This window comes from Stegastes partitus, unplaced genomic scaffold (assembly GCF_000690725.1).
Source record: "Stegastes partitus isolate 25-593 unplaced genomic scaffold, Stegastes_partitus-1.0.2 Scaffold821, whole genome shotgun sequence".
NCBI classification, from domain to species: Eukaryota; Metazoa; Chordata; class Actinopteri; family Pomacentridae; genus Stegastes; species Stegastes partitus.
In genome coordinates this window covers 270,569-291,403 of record NW_007578552.1, presented here as the reverse complement: position 1 = coordinate 291,403, position 20,835 = coordinate 270,569, and the positions used below count along the sequence as shown (strand labels likewise).

At 41.3% G+C, this 20,835-nt stretch overlaps 1 protein-coding gene across 1 annotated transcript; it reads left to right on the top strand.

Annotated features, from left to right (window-relative positions):
* The first annotated feature begins 100 nt into the window (after window positions 1-100).
* msc (musculin (activated B-cell factor-1)) lies at window positions 101-1,143 on the top strand. Its single transcript, XM_008292627.1, has 2 exons — window positions 101-577; window positions 786-1,143. Exons 1-2 carry the CDS (start codon window positions 155-157, stop codon window positions 861-863), a joined length of 501 nt encoding a protein of 166 aa, XP_008290849.1. The 5' UTR covers window positions 101-154; the 3' UTR covers window positions 864-1,143.
* The last annotated feature ends 19,692 nt before the right edge of the window (window positions 1,144-20,835 follow it).

Genomic DNA, 20,835 nt, shown 5'->3' with positions numbered 1-20,835 from the left:
TGACATAAGTTACAGGTTTACCAAATGGGATCTTTAAAAGGACTGACACTCTGCTGAGTAGTCCTTTACTAAAATCTTTGTCATTTGGAGACTCGAGGTTTTCTGTCCCCGCTGTGCCACTCCTGTCCACCTCCGAGGCACAGGTGGAACAGCCATGTCCACTGGCTCCGCAGCAAGTGATGCTGAGGACGACGAGACGTGTCACAGAAGGACTACCTCCCCTTTGCAGAGCACTGCTCGGAAAATTACCTGCTACAATCCCAGCCGGTATTCGGACGAGGACCTGGAGGATGACGGTGCGGAGGGGAGGAACAAGCAGGAGCGCAGACTCTCCAAGGCGCACCAGAGGGAAGCGCGGCAGTCGCAGAGGAACGCGGCCAACGCCAGGGAGAGGGCGAGGATGAGAGTGCTGAGCAAAGCTTTCTCTAGACTAAAAACCAGCCTGCCCTGGGTTCCAGCGGACACCAAACTGTCCAAATTGGACACGCTTCGCCTCGCCTCCAGCTACATTTCCCACCTTAGACAGCTCCTGCAGGATGATCGATTCGAGAGCAGCTTTGCGCACCCAGTCAATCTGGTATGGATGTGAAGTGTGGCCAGCATGCATGCTCAGAAAACTGCTTCTAAAGTGGCATATTTAATTACGAAACTGCATCAACAAAGCTTTTTGGGGTTTGCAGTGACATTACAATGCTATTTCCCTTTTCTACTACACAATGCAGTTTGTGATGTGAAGTAGTTTGTATTCGTCCTTCTAATGAACCTGTTGCATTTTGTGTCAACAGACGTGGCCATTTATGATGACAGGACGATCAGAGGACGACATCTCATCCACTGTAAGACTTTGTGGAGCAACAGCATAGGCCACCTCTTCACAGGGACACCAGCTCTACAACTAGAAGACAACTAATGGCACTGAAATCCTCCTCTCCAATGTTTTTGAACAACTGTCTCCATCAGTGTGACCCCGATCTCCCCCTTTGTGTCCTAAACAAATGACTTTGGACTCAAAACTATATTGTTTTGTTGTGTGCATGTTTGCTGAAATCAGTATTATGTTACATTTACACTGAGTGTAACGTCTTCATTTATGTTTGATTTTAAAACTCCACATTTGGGTTTTGTGAACTTCATTGTTAAATCAGTTTATGCAGAGATTCTTGGTTGATTTGATTCATGAGTAAGATGCCTTTTTTTGATACATAAAACTGTTTTGTGAACTCAGCTTGTGTGTAACTTACAGCAGCAGTGTGTTTTATATTCTTTCATTCCACAAAAGAACACGTCACCGCTCAAAATTCTGTCTGACAATTCTGTATTGTAGATCTATTTATTATGTTTGTGTGTTGGCATGTTTGCATTTTGGATAAAAGTTAACTAACAATGCCTTCTTTTCTTATGTTCTCATCCAACCAAAATGCATTATTGGTTATAAGTTATGTAGCACCGTGTCTACTTCAAACCAAAGCACATATTGCCGTGTGACTCGAGGGTGAAGCAGCTCCATGAATCTTGGTGGCTGACATGGGATGTCTGCAGCAGATTAACCTAGAAGGAGCTGCAGCTGCACCATTCATATGCACTGAAAAGCAGCTTATAAATGTGGGATATTGGTATCATTTGTGCACTTCCATGTGTGCATCGCTGGAATGCCACGGAAACTGTTTATAGATCAGTGTTTCAATCATGTAATGAGCGTGCACACATTTCTGGGCAGATTTTTCTCAGATGTTTAGACATCTGTATCTTTGCCTCAAAGTTTTGGCACTCGTCAAAATGATACTCACACACGCATAAACACACAATCACGCTCTTTAAATACAATAAAGTGTCTCTCATACCGTCATCAAGTAAGTTAAGCCACAGAAGGACATATAAAAATGTGGTTTCTGTGGTTAAATGAATCTTTATGCTAAATTAACTGACATGACAGCTCATATCTGGCAGCAAGAGTTTGAGATCTTGAGTCGTGTCGCTAAATAAATTGCAATTTTATTGTGCTTCAGCCAAACAGAATGTAAAAAAAAAATTAGAACGCATTGGTCAAAAGTTCAGGGAGAAACTGAAGGTCACACACACACACACACACACACACATACACAGCCAAGTGTGCACCTCCCCTTCACACAAACACACTCATAAACATCCACACTTAGTCGCCAGAGTGGATAACCGTGATCTTTTTTGATCCAGAAGGCCTTTTATCCCGTTAAACCCGAAAATGATGTGACTACAGATGGATTGAGACCCAGGCCCAGGCAGTCTGATGGGACAGACTGACAAAACAGTTTAAACGAAGAAAGAGACGGAGAGAGGAAAGGACGAGTTTTCATCAGGTTCATGCAGACTTGCAGCTGTTGCCATTTTGGTGAGTTTCCCAGAACTCTGAACTGCTCTCTAGGGAGAAACTGGCCACTCTGCTGGACTCGGGCAGCTAATGAGCTGCCTTCTCACACTCCGTCTGTCTCTGTTCCCGTACCATCCACTTCAAACGTGGCACCAAGGGAAAGCAACTTGTAAACGTCCGATGTGTGACTTGACTGCACTGAAAATGAGGCGTCATTAATCAAAGCGTGGCATGTCAACAAACTGCTGATGTCTGCGACTGGCTCACGTACAGTGAGCAGATCTCTTTTTTTTTTTCTTTTCCAGAGGCTTCTGTTTTTCACAGATAAAATTACTTGGTGCCAGTTTATGATACCAGTTGCTGGAACAAATGAATGCACACTGTCGCGGAAGGTGAAAGTGTGTTTGCTGTGGCAAGTTGCATCTGAGCTGGTACGGTTTGCAACGTTACATGAGTGGCATCTAGTGGTGAGGAAACGTGAACACACACCAAAGCCAGGATGCACGAGTTGAGCAGCATGTAGCACCTTCAGAAGCGTAAAGTGTCACCTTTAGAAAAGAAAGCATATTCAAGATTACGTTATATAGCCTTGAAATACTCATTTTGCATAACTTTTTTTTGCTTAGCGCTAACATTAGCATTGCAGAAAATGGAAACATACAATTTCTTTGTTAACAAAAAAAAAACAAAACTGGTTCCTTTATTGTTCATTTGTTATTAACAACAACAATAATAATTATTTTTATTTGTAATGCACTTTTCATTTCAACAAAATCTCAAAGTGCCACATTAAAGATTTAAACGGATAAAAACAAAACAAACAGGTAGAATAAGAATAAAGAAAATAAAAATTTCGCGGACATGTTTAATTAAAAGCTTTTTTTAAGGACTGTCTGTGGAGCTTGCTGCACAGTATTGACTTAATTTAAATAATAAATTAATCCCGTGCAGCACTAAACCACATATTACTGTTAAAAATACTTAGCCCAGAGTTAGATCTCTAAAACACAAAAGATATGCAGAAAAAACTCTCAAAAATGTAAGAAAAAATGTATGCAAATGAAATGAGATGACACTGTTTCCACTACAGATTACTGGCTCATATTTTTAATATGAGTGCAGTTGTTCTGTTGTGTTTCAAGCTACTATCTCTCACTGATGAGGCCTAAAATAAGTGGAATGTTCCTTAAAGTTAAACAATCCCATCAGATTTGTAGAATTTATACTTATTTAAAGAAAAATAAGTCTTTGAGATGTAAGACATCGTGTCACGCAGCATGAGACAATAAAGGCAGAAACATCACAGGACATGTTAAAGTGTCTCAGTGGGGAAAAGAACACATGCGAATGATAAAACGAACGGTGGTCGGGTTGAGCTGCTTCGGTTTCTGGGTGCTGGTATTGTTCATGCTGTCTCGCTGTCACACTGTAAAGGCTCAGCTGAATATAACAAAGCCACTGTTAATATTATCAGTAACATCTGCGCTTTTCCTACTACGGTAAGTTAGAATGTCTGCCGTGAAAAAAAAAAACAAGGCCTGTGGATTTTTGCAGATTTTGTTTTTGAATTGCTTTGAGTTAAAAACAAAAGCGGTGCGGTTACGAGAGGACAAGGACGGCAGAAGGATTAGTAAATTGAAGCCAAGTGTGCAGAACTGACTGAAAACTTGAACTTTTTTCAACTCTTCTAATGTAATAAAGCTTCTCTCTTTGCTGTGTTACGCAGGTTTTAGTGCAGCTATGAACTGGCATATGTCTAGTGGAGGACACAACATTACAATTCATGGCCTCTGAAATAACAAATGGCATCTTGAATTTTAACAATCGTGAATACATGCATCCAGCAGAGGTCAGCAAATCTTCACAGTAGCCAATGTGGTGGCAACAAACTGAACATCTCACTGCTCTCTTTCACTTGTAAAGTGACAATCAGAAAGCGTCATTAATTAGCTAGTTTTTACTTCTGTTTTTCTTATATATGGTCATAGTTAATCTTTTTTTTTAATTATTTTAAACAAATGTGATTATATAAATTAGAATACAACAGCAGTCCATTTGCCATTTTGCTGCCTTTGTGCATTCCACTCTGAAGTATATATATTTTTTTCAATCCCATTATCGTCTATTTTTTAAACCAGAGTTTTAAATCAATTCAGGCTGAACACATTGTTTTGATTTTTTAAAAATTGCATCGTCAGCCATCAAAGCTCAGCACAATCCAACTTTTTTTTTTTTTTTTTTTTTTCGTACAACTGAAACATTTTTCATTTGTAGAAGAATTTCCATGAACAGGAAGGAACTATAGGTCCAAAGCCAACATCGGAGGGTTCAGTGAGGCTGCCTTTGTAGCTGCCCCAAAAACACTAACTTTAGGCCTTCGGGCCTGCAGGAATCCAGCCTGGACGCTTTGAGCTTTCCAAACCCATTTTCAACATGTTTGTTATTCAATATCCAGTCACTCAATACCGCTAATGAGAAAAGGGATATGTAAATCCCAAACTATTTCAATCACGTTTGCCTAATGTATACACTTCTCTATGGGGAGATTAGTTCCTCTCCTAAGTCCAGGCTTTGTTTAGAAAATGCATTCTTTCCAGGTATGAAAATTGTGACCCCTGACCCTACAACTGTCATCCTACAACAAAAATTTAAGGTAAGAGTTTGGCTATTGCTTTCCTACAAATTGCTGTAATTATGATTATTGCTGTGGGATTGTAGCACAACATGGACGTAGTGTTTCTGATAATCAATCCACATCCACTTTGGGAGCTGAGAGTTTTTTTCCACTGAACCGAACATCTCCATGAACGTGTCCATGAACTCAGGAACATGGGGTTTAAGGACGCTCGCAACGGATCCAGAGTTGAGCTTGGACCGGAGCAGGCGGACGAAGGAAATGTTTATCTTTGTGAAGGTCAATCTGAATGACATAGTAGATTGACTAACAGAGTTGTACTGCAACTGTCTCAGACATCTTTTCACTTTTCACTACTTTTTTTGAATCTGAACATTTGTTTCTACTTGACAAGAAATTGCTTTCATTTCTAATGATGAAAGAATTATTTTCACTCATAACATATCTATCTATCTATCTATCTATCTATCTATCTATCTATCTATCTATCTATCTATGTATCTATCTATCTATCTATAATTATTTTATTTTATTTTGCTATTATTTGCTAAAATAGTTGGGCATTGTAAGATTTTTTAGAAAAGGTAACTTAAAAAGGAGAAAACTGTACATTTGTTCGGGACTATTTTAAGGTGCAGATTTGATGCGCTAGTATAAGATAATAGAAAGAGTCATCAGAGGGCTTTTTCAATATTGTAAATATTTCCAGCAGTAGGACGGTGATGTGAACAGACTAACCTAAAATAAACTACATTACTACAGTGCTCAGGTTCTTGTCATTAGGAAACGTGTCACCCTGTGCAACGGTGCAGCTCACTGATGTATTTTTAATACATTCTTTGACAATAACGGAGCTCTATGAGATGCAGGAATAAACTACATAGAGATTTAGCAGGTAATAGTTTGAGTTTATTTAATCTTTTAATTAGATTTTTTATTTCATTTTTTAAAAACTTCTATCACCAGGTTTTTTCTCTGAAGCACACAACCATGACAATGCAAATATCTGAACTGGCTATAAAAAAGAACTTTCGTTCTGTTTCGTCAGTGATCTTAAAGATTCAGCGTTGCGAGCATACTTGTGAAGACACAGCACACTGTTTGTGTTTATGTCTTCTTGCGTTTAAGTGTGAGCAAGACAGAGAGAAAAAGATGCAGAGAAAAAGAGATCTGCCTTGCGCACAAGACTTCCTGTTACTCTGTGGAGATGACACACTCTTCTGTTAGATAGATGATTGGGTTACAGCGCAGGACTGGTAGCCTCCTCTCAGGAGAGAATTGAGGCTCTTTGTGGCAGGATGAGCTGGACACTCTGAAAGGGAAGGTCGAGCCAGACAGAGAAAGAAAAAAAGAGAAAAAAAAAAAGAGTAGAAGAAGACAGGAGTGGAGGATGGATAAAGAAGGAGGGGTGAGGAGAGAGAGCAAGGTGGAGAGGCTTGACAAAACAACATCCACACGAGCCTCGCGGGCCTTTCTCAGCCTCGTCCGCCATTGTCTCCTTAACTCGGCAACAGTACAAGGGCTGAATATCAGTGATGCACTTCTGCCCTGTTGACTGAGACAGTTGCTTGGGTCCTAGTTTCCGCGTCGCTGCCAATAGGAGCTCAGAAGAAACAGATATTAGTGTTTGCTCTCAGGGCATGTGGAGCAATCCAGGCCCTGTTTACAAGGACTGGGCGGTGCCCCCTGGCTTATTATCTTGTCCTCGCCTTTCTGTCTCTTTCACAAAGAGATTTACACCACCAGGTTCTTTCACTGGGTTTGTTTTACGTACACACCGACTGCATACTTCTCCCACTGTCGCTGAGTTTGAGTTTCTGGATGTTTACGGTGCTCTGACAGGTGAACACATTTATTGTGTTCATGAAACACAAAGGTAAAAAAAAACATGTGATTTGTGCCCAAACACAGGATTTTTTTACACACACTTTTAAGACTACAAAGTTCAAAACGATGGAAAAAATTCAAATGAAAACTTTTTTGTTGAATGCTCATCTTAATTTCAGTCATTTTGTTCACATCAAAATAATTTAAAAAAAGATATATTACCTCGAAATCTTTAAATGTAAAAAAAATAAAAAGTTTAGATGAAATGTGAATAAATAAACAAAAATATCAACACTTTTTTAAATGACTGCTAATGCTAATGAGGTCACAAGAATGTGTTTTAAGACAAGCTTTCAGACTAAAGACCTCTTAACCTGGCTGAATAGCTTTCACACACTCTGAGCTGGTTCTGTCGCTATTCCATTTTCCCTCCGGTGGCATATTCTCCCCGAGTTCATCTTCTGATATTACAAAGACGGCCACAGCCTGACAATGGAGATAATATTTTCCTTTACAATGGCTCCCAGTATCTGCTCTGGGCGAAGGCTCAGTAAGTAGCCTGGGTTTTCCCATCCCTGTCAGACAGCGGCCCAGCCCAGTGGAGAAATGAGTCCCCAGGTTGCTTAAAGGCCCAACCTGTCAGCGGTCCAGAGGGATTAGCTATTCACAGCCTCCATATTGTTCTCCAGGCCACAATAGGCTGCATGGGGCCCGACCCTTTGTCATCAACTCTGTTGTGAACTTCTGCTTGGGCAACAAAAGTGTAACACACCTGCGACTGTGGATAAGAACTTTTTTCACATTTTTCTTCTCTTGTTCTCCCTTGTCTTTTTCGCCTTCTTCCCTGGCACATGGCCCATGGCTGTGTTGTCCACATCAAAAGGCATCTTTCAGACAAAAAAAACAAACCAAAACAAATGCTGTCCTAATAAACTCCCACTGGACAAGAGATGGAGAACATTTTCACGATGTTTCCTGTGATATTTTGCAAGACATATGAAGAGTTCATTTGCAAAAACAGATAACTACATTTTTGTAGATTTTCAGAAAACTTATTTTTTGTTGTTCGCTTGAGATAAAATCAATCAAACTGAAGTTAAGTGGATCTGACTCAGTAGAAATGACATGACAAAAATAGTAAAGTTTGATTGATATTGTCTCAGGTAGACGATGGGTTTTCTGAAGGTTTGTGAAGATGGAGTTATCTGTTTTTGCAAATGAACTCTTCATATAATAAAATCTTGAAATAACATCTTTTGTTTTACCTTCGCGCTAATCGAACCTGTATCAAATGTTTTCACAAGTCCACATAAACGTCAGGAAGGCTATCCTTTCTAGGCACCAGTCTTCTTTTGACATCCCTGCTTCACCTTTAACCTCGTGGAGAAAATATTCTGTCAAAGGTCTCCAACTGCCACATCCCGGCAACTAAATCCCAAATCCGACCTTTTTTTTTTTCTAAGAGGTTTGAACTTTTCATGACCACATCAGAAATCAAAGTAATTTCATGGTTATCGTGTAGAACGTGATGTCCTAAAAAGTCTCGGTGGAAGCGAGAAATTTATAGAGATCTTTTCTTGTTTATTGCCTCTGGAGACAGCTTAGTTTGCACAGGTGCAACCAAAAAAAAAAAGTTTGGGGATATTTTGAGCGTAACTTTACTGTCGTCATATTTGTGTTTGTAATTAGATGCTTTACAAAGATTTCTTTGTCATTACAGCATTTCCCATCAGCTCCTATCGAATGTCTTGGATGACAGTAAAAGCTTAGTCACCCGCATTACTCATTTAAATGCTATTGAACTTTTGTTAAGGGGGAGTTTTGTGGCACAGGTGCATCATAGACTCTTGTCTCCTCCGCAGCATCCGCATGTCTCACAATTTAAATAAACCATGAATACACTGACAGATCTCAAATAATTACATTTTTTTTTGGAATATTAAGCAAATCCCTCTAAGCAAACTCATTCATTTTGTAACTGTTAGAGACCTTCAATCAGACGTCATATATTTCGGATTAGTTTTATGATACATCCACGTCCAAATTGCCGGAGTGGGGATTGTCATTACAGCACATGATGGTCTCTTTGGGCTAACCTCAGGGTCACCATCATACATAAGACGCAGCTGACAGCGACACTTGGCCAGTTAACACTGCTTGATGGATTACCTGTGCGTGTAAGCGTGGAAGTGTGCGTGCAGGCTTGTGTGTGTGTGTGTGTGACGTGTACGTGTGTCTATGTGAATGCGTGTGTGTCGTTCCCCCCCCCTCCAGAGAGCCTCTATGGCCGAATGGTGTATCAGATGGCACGTTAATTACTCAGCCTTCAAAAGGGGGCTGTCCTGGGTAGAAGTGAGTGGAGGACTGATGGCTGTGTGGTGGTCAGAGAGGCTGCCCGTGGGGAAAAGGCGTGGAGATGTGGGGCACATGTGGAGATCTACACGCATACCCACTCATCGCTCGGATATGCAGCCACTCGCGCAGGTGACACAGTCACAGAAAAGATAAAAGATGAATGCGAGAATCGTCACTGTCTCCCTGTTTGTAATGTTTATGTGTGTTGTTTCTTTTTTAGTTGCAAAGTCAGGAAGTAATGAACATAACCCATCAGTTTAACAAATAACAAAAGTTGTGGTATGATGCTACAAAATATTGCAAATTGTGGCTGCAGAACCAAGCTGTTAACACAACACTGACTTATTGACACCTTTTATGTCGATATGAAGACTATATTTGCGTGTAGTTCTCTATTTACACCAACAGATAAATACCATCAGAATTTTTTTGCAATTATCTGCTCACCTGATAAATGTAAACCCATTAGTCACCCTCATTTTAGCTCTATTTTGGTCTCCACAGCACCTCCTGAGGAATATATTAAGGTCATAAAATTGGTAAATACTACGCTGTATTCAACAGGCAGTCCCTAACTTGGCAAGTAGTTTGCTAAGGTTTTTGTTTTTTAGGTTTTTCAAAAGATTGAAATGCTTTTATTGTGATATGCAGCAATAAACAAGTTATCAGTGTGATGAAACCTCAGTGTGTCTACCCAGTACTAACCTATACACTTACACTGAAAATACAAAAATGAGCACAACAAGAGTATCAAACGATGTAAAAATTATGGTGCAAAAGGTCAAAATGTGCATATAAAAGGTCAATATGTGCATTTGTGGGCCGTATGATGAGAACAAAGTGAACCGATGCAGCAGAAAATCCAAATCTAAAGAATAAGCCGAAAGATGCTATGATGCTAACAGACACAGCAGTCAAGTTGCAGTTTCTCTGGGCATTTTACCATCGACAACACGTCTTGATTTATATGTAGTCACTGTTAGGATGATGTTAGCAGCTTTAAACTCTGTGTCTTAGTGTATGTGTGCGCACGTGCTTGTCTGTGTGTGAGCATGTTTGTGCGAGTGTGTGGGAGCAGTCCTGCAGCCAACAAACAGAAGGACAGTCGAGATGGACACCGGCCTTTGACCCCACCTGACCCGAACCATCCCCCCCGCCTCCCCCCTTTTTTTTCTTTCAGACTGCTGCCCCATCACACACATACATGGAGCTTAGAGTTCCCAAAGCGCTCTCAGACCCCCTTCTTCTGTCGGTCAGATCAAAGCTCGCCGGGGGTTGAGAGGGACCTGACCCGTGGGAGAGGTGGAGGATCCTGCTGTTTGGCTAGTCGGCGGTGTGGAAAGAGACAAACAGGCAGCTTCAAGGACGGCCACAGAGCCCCCCGGGCTGATGGAGCCCTAAATCCATAGAGGTTTCTCAAGGCCATGCATGACAGAGGAGGTCGTTTGTTCTGTCGTCACAGAGAGACATGCTCACACACACACTTGAAAAGACACACGAATTGTGTTTCTCTCGCCGTCTCTTCCTTCCTCGCCGCATTAGGAAGCCACGCACTCTCTCTCCTCCTCTATCGGTACATCGCAGATCCTCAAACTGTCTCTCTGTTTTCTGCATCACTGGCAGACATTTTTCATCCATCATATTTCTCCCACTGTCTGCGCCTGTGACACTGATTAATTTGTCTTGTATAATGGAGACAAAACTAATATCTGGAAAACTGGCTGTTTTTAACACAGTGTGATGCAGTGAAACAACATTTAAAGACAGGAACTTCTGACAGAGTCTAACATCTATATCAAAACCTAGTAACATAGCAACAGCTCAACACAGTAAATCAGCCTGTGCCAAATTCAGCGTCCTGCAGTATTTCTGACTAAATGCCCATATTTTGTGGAAATAGTCGAGAATGTTCTTGTTTTTGACCTCGTTTTTCATCTTTCCTGCACTGTGAATATTCCAGCAGCCTGCTGCCTCAGCCTGTGGCGTTGATTAATCTCTGTGATAATGAAGACACGCCACAAACCCTGGTGGGGGTGTAATCACCATAATCATTTAATAATTATGTTGTATTCATAAGGAGCGGATGTTTAATGATCTGTTTACTCACTTTATCTCCACTTGATTAGATCTAATCACACCTCAGCGATACAGAGTTGTTTTTTGTAATAATTACTTGTAGCTCTGGTGAATTACTAATGAGCCATTTCCTCTGTACCGAAATGCACAAACTGCGATGGCTCATTTGCATCTATAACGCAAAAAAAAAAAATCCAGAAAACTAAATAATAGCTCATGTCAACAATCACTGGGTTGAATTTCACAATCTCTCTTAGCTGAGGACCGTAAAATACAGTTTTGCAGCATGAAATTTCCTTTGAAATCCCAGAGACACCTGATGCTTGTTTGAGCTACTTCATGCGTCTTATACTAGCCTCCTCCACGTTTTTATTAAGCACCCTGCAATTTCAGACCCCGTGCTCCCCTCTCCGCTGCCCCCCCTCCGCCTCTGGTGTGCAACAAAAAGACACACTGTAGTACCACTCATTGACTTCCCCGCACTCCTCTGTCTCTCCTCTTTCGTTTACAAGGTGACAAAGCTCGCGCAGTGTCTCAGTGCAGCTGGCATCTCCAGTAAACGGGGGAATCCCATGTGATCTATCTGCATGGCGCTCATGTTATCTCCAGCGAGGGCATTTAAAGCTCTATGTCTTTTCCACATGGCCCAGACTAGTTTAATTACCTCGGCTCTGCCTCAGCTGTAGCTGTTGAACGCCCACCACTGTGTCTCACTATGTGGGAACCAGGACGGAGGAGGACAGGGTCCAGAGCAAAGCTGTATAATACTAATATGCTGGAATTAGTGTATATCATATGTTGATGTATAGCGTGTTAAAAGAGCCACAAAATCAAGAGCAACGGGGCATTCAGCTCGCTTCGTGACTGTACATGCACATATGCTACATGCAATCATATAAAAGTATACTGATACCCAAATGTTTGAAGAGTTCATTTGGAAAAACAGATAACTCCATCTTTACAAACCTTCAGAAAACCCATTTTCCCATCATCTACCTGAGACAATATCAATCCAACTTAAGTTATCTCTATTTTAGTCACGTCATTCCTTCAGTTTGATTGATATTATCTCAAGCAAACAACAAAAAAAAGTTTTCTGAAAATCTACAAAAATGGAGGTACCTATTTTTGCAAATTAACTTTTCATTTACTGTCTTGTTTTCCATTCACTAAGTATAATTTCACTTAGATGGAATATAGAATCTATAGAACGTTTTTCTTGTCTTAAGTTCCAGGTCTTTGCAGTAACACATCAGGTTGAATGGCCTCATTTGGTCACATAATTTTCAACCTAACGTCCCGTCCTGAATGACTTTTTTTTTCCAAACTGAGCTGGAATAATCCATTCATAAAATCTTTCAGGCCCTTCACTAAATCTGCCTTCCCACCATTACACTAGTCTGGATTTTACCTGACACTCTGCAGTCCTCTGTAATTAGGGGGTCACAAATATACACAGTCTATTATTCAAAGTTATATCTGGAAAAGTTATAAGCATACTGTAGGCACACATGCATTCCACAATCTGCGTTATCTCTGGGGTTTTATTTTGTTTCCTCTGATTGCTTTGTTACTTTATGTGTCTATTTTCTGTACATAATTAATCTTCAGTGATACGCAGGAATATAAAGTTCCCAACCTTTTTGGCTTATGACCATTTAAACAAATAGAAAGCTTAATAGAGAGTCTTGTATTTCAATGAGCTCTGTACACTTAAAGCAAACAAAGCCTGATTTGATTGAGTTTAATTTGAATAACCTTTAGAAGTCCAAAAAGGTAAAGCGATCCAGTATTTAACTCTAATGTGAGGATACCACACGGTAGTACAAACAGCGACCTAATGCAGGCGTTTGTTGCTTTATTTACTAAAAAACACAATTTCTTTAATGTGCCAGAAATTCATAAACACCAATGCATATACCTGAAACATTTTTAGCTGGAAAAAAAAAGTGTTGTTAGCCTTAACAAGAACCACCCAGTGTTGTGTTCATATGATACTGCAGGCCCGGCTCTGCCTGTGTCAGGTCTTCTCTGGCTCTGAGCAGTGTGAGAAGGTGAGACACTCTGATAGGATCAGCTCGAATGACCTTTTCACTCCTCTCCTCTCTTTCCTCGACTGCCCTCCATCCACCCCCCCCACCCAACGCCTCACCTCCACTCCCTCCCAGCACCGTTGGCGCTGGGTGGCACCCAAGAGCCGCTTGGCCCGGGAGGGTAGAGTTACAAGCAAACCAGGGCCTTGGCTCACATGTTTTAACAATTTCCTCCGTCCTCTGTGAAATTATGCAAATATTTTAGTCCAGTTTCCTTGAGTCTGGAACACCAATTAAGAGTGTCTGTTTGGTTTTCATGACAGCTGCTGAGGAGACTTGCAGACAGGCAGGCCTTGCGCTAGAGGTGAAGGGCCCCCATCAAGCGAACCTGGACCCAGATGTAAGACATACAGATGCTCGGGAGGCTGCGCACGGGGAAGCGCTACTGATGAGGTGAGACTGGGGTATAAAAAGGGGAACGTACAGGGATAAAGAGGCTGAAAAATGAAGTACGTGAGGAGGAAAGGTAATGCTGACAAGGACAATAGAAAAGAAAACACAGCGATGGCAACAAAGACGAAAGGAGAGGAAAAAAAAAAGATAAGAGTTGGATTTCAAAGAAAGTATTAAAGAATAGATAACCTTGGACTTTGTGTTTATTTGAAGAAAACCTCCCATGTGTGGCCAACAGAGTTAAAGCCCATCAGTCTCCAGTGATGACGTTCCAACATCACTCCTCCAGCAGCAGCAGCAGGTAAGGTCATATCAGCTATTACCACCATTTAAAAGCAGGAGGTCAAAAATTGAGCGAGACCCACTGCTGGGAGTACACGCTTCTTCTGCGTTTCTAATCAGACCTGCTCCGGTGCTCCGTCTGACTTATTTTTATTCTCCCTCTTCCTTTTACCTTCTCCCACCTCAGTAAAGACCGACTACCAGTCATTCCCATCACAGGGAAAACTTGATCCAAGCTCTAAAAAGACTATGAAGTCCGTTTTACCTCTCTGGAAGTCCATCTTTGCTTTAAAGGCCTGGTGGCTCCAGAAATTCTCCATCATGCCGAAGAATTTGATCCAGGGGATTGTGCTGTCTGGATAAAAGTTCACTGTGCTCTCCGAGGGGAATGGATTGAGGTCATGGCACTAAAGCATCTCCCTCAGTTCAAAGGTGCGCATGAACGTGAGTCCTGAAGAGAGATTCATCTTGGTTAGGAGAAAACCTCTTGAAAGGAGGGCATGTAATTGCACTACGGGGCGTGACGGACCATATCGTTATTAAACGGTATTGTTAAAGGAAATAGGAGAAAGGGGTCAATTTTGATGTAAGCCGCCTTATTGTGACATTTGAGATGAGTCCTTCACTGATGCTGGTGATAGATAGAGGGTTAGCTTTGATGAGCTGATCCATCATTATAAATAATGGCACGGCGGTAGATGTCATTTGGGGGGAAAGGGGGCACTTTTTAGTATTTCTACATCTAATTTCTGTTCTTAATGTGAAAACTTATATACTTATAAAATGCTTTATCCTAACTACTCTAGTTCAGTTCAAAATATTGCCAATCATTTAACTTCTGTGATCTATGTCTGTCTTTAACCTGAAAATGTCTCAGGAATTACTCACTTTCTTGCCACAACTGGTTAGTTTAGCTTAGCTTAGCACCAAAATTGAAAACCAGGGGTGATGTCTAATCTGGATCTGCCTAAAGGTTTTTCAAAAATCGACCTTCCAGCCCCTTTGAAGCTCACAAATGAACCCATTTGTTTGAATCCATACCCAAACTCACATGTTCCGGCAACTCCAAGAAGCTTCCAGCCAAGAAATAGTCGTTATACCCTCCTTGTTAAACCACATCTTCTCATTCTGACACTTTGCTTTTTATACAGATTAAACAAACAACATCTAACATGTAAAAATAATGAGCTTTAGATGAGCTGGTAAGGAGATTTTGTTCACTTTAGACAGCTGCTCACCTGTTCCCAGTCTTTGTGGTGAGCTAAGCTAAAAGACAGCTGGCTGCAGCTTTTTTTTCTTTTTATTCAAGGTATAGACATTAAAATGGTATCATTTCTCTTACTGGCTCTCACTGAGAAAGCAAAGTGTATTCATCAAAATGTCTTCCTATTTTTTTTTTTTAAGGTTGCTTGCTAAGAATAGATAATAAGTTAAAGGTGGCCTGCAGCTTTGCTTCACCTGCCAGTTCTTTCTAGTCTTTTGGCCTCAGTCAGTACCTTAATGCCTTTCCTTTGTTTGTCTGTTTCTTCATCCTTCACTCTGTCCGACCCCCTCCCCTCATCCCCGTTCATAATTTTCTCCCCACTATTTCTCTGCGGTGTCTCCCAGAGTTCTTAGTGTGGCTGAGCTTTTCTGCTCCAGGTGGTCTGCAGCCAGCCACCTGTGTTGTCTTTGTGGCGCTGTCATCTGTCTCCGGGCAGGCTTTGTGGGGTTGCCAGTGTGAGGACAGGCCTGGTGAGCACCGATGATGGAGATAGTGCTTTCTGCTGCTGCTTCTCCCAGACTCTCACAGGACTCCAGTGTTGCTGGACACAAGGAGCAATGTTTACACCCCCAGCCGGTCCCAAAGAGAAATCCTGGGAAAATGTTTCATTCGTCTTCCTGCCTGATTGCTTGTGTTGTCACGGGTCCAAACTTTAATGTTCTTTTCAAGCATTTAAATATCTGTCTGAGAAACAAATTTAAAAAATGAAAAAATGGTACAGCGGAGTTGTAAAAAGACAAAATCTGCCTTCGTAGGATACATCAGAATTGAAATCAGAGTTTAGAAATAGTGTATCATACAATGTATTTCTGTTGTATTTGTGTTTATGTGCATGTAATAAGAAAAGCGTTAAGTTTTCTGCTGGTTCTGAGCACAACCATGATGCTGACAGGTACTGCACAGAGGTATGCCAGCGAGCTAAGAGGCTCGTTTACTGATTTGTTCTAAGAGGAACCTCGAGCAAGAGTATCATTATCACATTGTCAACCTGGCAGACTGTCATACCTTCATACTTGTGCGACATCATATCATGTAACACCCGTCTTAAGGTACAGTAGAATTCATGCGTAGTAGAATTTAAAGGATAACAGTCACACCTGACTATGACAGTGTGAATATCAATAATGAAATACGGAGAAAAAAAAAGTATAAAATCTAAATTATAAGCTTCCAAACTGTCCAAAACTACCTATTGTATACAGTTAGATGGTGAAGTAACACAGCACCAGAGACATACACTCTAATGAGCAATGTGTTTTTAAGGTAATGCATTTTTCTTAATCTCCACTTGAGGGAAACATTATTCAGCTGTGGCACCCATTTGTTAGTCTGCATAACAACATAGAAAAAAAAAAACTAAATATCTGATGAGAAAAAGCTACTGAAAGTTTGAAAAAGATTGGATATGCATTTTAGGGCATTACTGTTTCATTTGCTGATTATTTTCTCAATTAATAAAGTAATTATCTGACCTACAAAGTGCCAGAAAACAGTCACAATTTTAATGGCATAGTGGATTTTTTTTTTTAAATTTTTTATTTGGGTCGACAAAATATTTTGAGGTTTGGATGAGTGAATGTTCAGCATTCTTTCTTGGATAAAAAATAAATGTTTAATAGCCAATAATTTTTTGTTCCAGTTGACTGCTGGATGAATCAAATGATTATTTCACGCAGATATTCCAACAGGAGGTTTATAGAGTTGGTTAAAATACAACATATAAAGAATAGTTTATGAGCCTAATATACTGTAGCGGATGAAGTGCCTTCAAATACGCCCCAGAAAGTCATTAAAAGAGGCACAGTTAGATGATTGTTAGTTGGTTTGTTAATTTATCGCTTTAATCAGAACTAGGCACACATCACCAAAAAAATGGGCCTAATTGAACTCTCTTAAATTCTGTTAATCCTTTCTTTTTAAATGAGGCATAAATGATCTACATAAATGTGATTTAGAGAAAATACGCAATAGATTGGATGAATAAAACACATTGACGACTGCTTGGAGGTCAGAGTTCAGGCCTTTCTTTATTTACCATTACACCACTGGATATGCTCTACATCCCAGGATACCCCGTCCTCCTCCCCTCCGTTACATATTCAGAGTTTTATTTACTCCTCATCCGGAGGGGAGAGTGTTGATAAATGACGGCGCTGCGCCCTGGGACTCTCCTGTTTAAGGAGCGCCGGGGCGATTTATGAGCGCGCTCTTGCAGGCTTCACTGTGATTAATCGACGCCGTCCTCCACGGCCACAGGCGGGGCAGGGGCAGCCGGCCCTCCGCTGTTTGGATAGGGAGATAACATCAAAGCAGCCTGCTGCTTGTGTTAAGAAAATACTGCATTCTGGGTCAGTGCAAATGAATCCAGGAGGAGCTCCAAACTGTTTTTAATGGCATTCCCATCTATATATTATCACTCTTGCAGAATTTGAGTCTAGAGGTCGTCAAATGACATTTGCAAATGTCTTTTTGCTCCTTCAACCCCCAGAGCTTCCTTCAGGCTATGTGGCTGACTTTGATGATTTAGCTGTTTATGTAGGGCTGCATTTATGAATGAAGGGTGTCAGTGAGAGTAAACATTCATAAAAGCTGCAGCACTAAAAGAAAAATAGTGATTACCTTTAATTACCAAACCATAAATTAGTTTTTTCCTCAACTAAACTCTTGAGTGTATAATAATCCCATCTGTCCTCTAAATGTGCAGCTAATGAGCAGTTAAAGGTGTTAAAGCCTCTGAGATATTTACCTGCCCTGCTGCGCTCCTCCACACCTGCACCATTGATCACAGGCCACAGTGATGAGCAGCATGCTCCAGGGCTGACACTGCTGCTCTTTTGATCTCACTTCACAATGACCTGCTCACCACAAGGCCCGAAATCCCTCTTGTCATATAGCAGACTTAAAAAAAAAAAAAGAAGAAGAAGAAGAAGAGCTTGTCCTCAGGAAATGACAGCCAATGTTGAAATGTTAATCTCAAGTTTGATCTCGTGCAGCAAATTAATTCATTTAAAATAGTTTGGTTCAATTAATTTATTTAAATGCATTACTTTGTCGGGTCTGTTCTCTTAAAGTGTGCAACAAAGTAAAGCAATCCCAGCCAAAATCACCCCCCCCTCCTCCTTTTTTTTCTTCTTCTCTTATCTCATTTACACATCAAAATAGTTTCTCTCCTTTCCCATTGTGAGAACACCATACTCCTCCAGTCAACTGGGAATCGTTGGGCGAATTTCCGCTCTTTATTTTCTACTTCCAACTGCTTCCCGTAGTTCCTAAAAGGATGCCAATTTAGCTGAATTCAGGCTGAGTTGAAAGGCGCTCTGTTACCTGTCCGCTGGGGTAGAACCTCTGCGGTGGCTGCCCTTTCCCATGCTTCCACTACAGGACCTCGACCACAGGCAGACAGAGGGGACACCTGTTCCCTCAGAGTGGTTGGCCAGCATCTGAAATCTTAGCGTCGGCCCTGCCTATTGAGAGTGGGCAGCACGATAAGGCCCTCGCACTGTGATGGGGCGGAGGAAACCTGAGCAGAGAGCAGGAAAGGGGATGCCTATAGCCAGATGAATCTGGTGCAATTTGCCAAAACACAGTGCCTCCTTCCACGAGACGATTACCCACACTTGCAATAGAAAAGCCATTGTCTCGTACGAGTCTCCACTTATCTGTGTATTCTTTATCGTAATGCAGAGATATAATAGCCTGCCTGTGCTGCAGTAAAGGACAGAGTTTAGTGCGGGAGGGAGGAGGCCAAATTGAATGTTTCTGTAGCTGTTGGTGTAAATCAGCACGGTTATAGTCTAGTAGGAAAAAACATTGGCCTCTTCTGGAAATACCTTTGACTCAAAATCATAAATTGTTGGCACAAAAAGCCCATCAAATTTTACACTCTTTGAACTATTTGTGTGTCTTTGGCTCTGCTCTGCCACCGTTCGGCTCGTACAGAAAAAAAGAGCCGATTCGAGACCCAAGAACTCGTTCACGCCCCATTGAACATGGTAACTTTTTAAACATGTGGTTAAAAGAGTGGAAGGCTGAAAGATGACTGCGATCCTTCTGTTATGTTTTTTTGTATCCCTCATGGTTACAATATAAACCGAGCCTTTTGCCACTTCCTGACCTTGTTCTGACTGTAGCTTCTGAGCATCTTTTAGGGAAGAAAACGCAAAAAAATAAAAATATTTCCCCCGTCCAGACTGAATTCTGTCAGGAACATGGGTCACAAGGGCAAACACGGTGCGCTGAGAGTTTGTCCAAGATGTTTCCGTACGAGCCCCTCAATGAGCCCCATACTGCCTCTCTCCTCACACCATATATCAGCCTTCCCCACTGAGGGTGAGTCACCTTCCCCATACCACCTTTGATGTCCTAAATATCCTGGAGTACAATTTGTAATCACTGTCGGACCAAACTGCAGCGCGGCCTCACGCAGGCCCCAGTCGACCGCATTCTATAAGATGGTTTTAATCCTTTCAGCTTGTTTTCTTTAATGTTTTTTTCCCCCCTCACTTCCGTTATTGTAACATCTCACAAGTGCACCCTCGCTGATATACTTGAGTCGAGTGAACCACGGCGTAAAAATGTCATGCACCTCAGTGCTCAAATATGCTGAAGATGGACACCGGGAGGCACGATGGCCACCGAGGGGCTATTACAAGAGGCCTAGGTCAATGTCTTTCGGCTGCCTTCAGAAGCCATGGGGAAGTAATCGGCAACTCTGGTGGAAGGAGTGAGAGGAGCACAGATGCATGGTACTGAAATCTTCAAAGATCCCCCCCCCCTCGTCTGATTTTCACTTTCAAACATATGTGCAATAAGAAGTGGGATGTGTAGACGAGAAAAGCTTGGAGGCAGCGTGATTTACTGCAGCAGCGTTCTGTTTTAAACAACAGGATTTCTTGAACATGTCTCTTGGAATATAGCAGTGGTGATTTTAAGAAGAGGGTTTGTTTTGTTTTACTGTGGTGCGGTCTCTCCAGCGGCTATTGTTGATGTGTGTAGAAATATTTAAACAATATACAATTGAGCAATGACAAAAAAATCACATTAAAGTTAAACATTTTCTCAGGCCGCTGATGTAATTTTGTCCAAAAAAAACGAAAACACCATAATTTCAAAAACCAAGGAAAAAAAAAAAAATCAAGCCAGCTCTTTTTTTTTTTTTTTTTTGATTTACGAACTAGTTTCCCAATGTTTGTTTTCTGAGAAGCACAGTCACATGCGAATAGCCAGAGTGTGCACAAAGCCTTGGGTGACAGCTTAATGTGGCTTGCTAATTTATTTTGCCACCCATCTTTTTGACTCAAGACCAAAGAAAGAAAAAAAAAAAAGAAGAAGGCATGTTATTGGGGATAGTCCGTTAAGCTGTCCTCACCTCTCCGCCTGACCTGAGCTTGCTTGAGATGTTTTCTAGCTGAGGCATCCTTCCTGCTGGAGAAGCACGGGGTGATTTATGGACCAACGTGTTGAGAGGGAAATGTAAGGGCAACCCACCGAGAATTATTGATCCTGGGAATCAAGAGTGAAGAAGAAGCAGTGGAGAGAGAGAGAGAGAGAGAGAGAGAGAGAG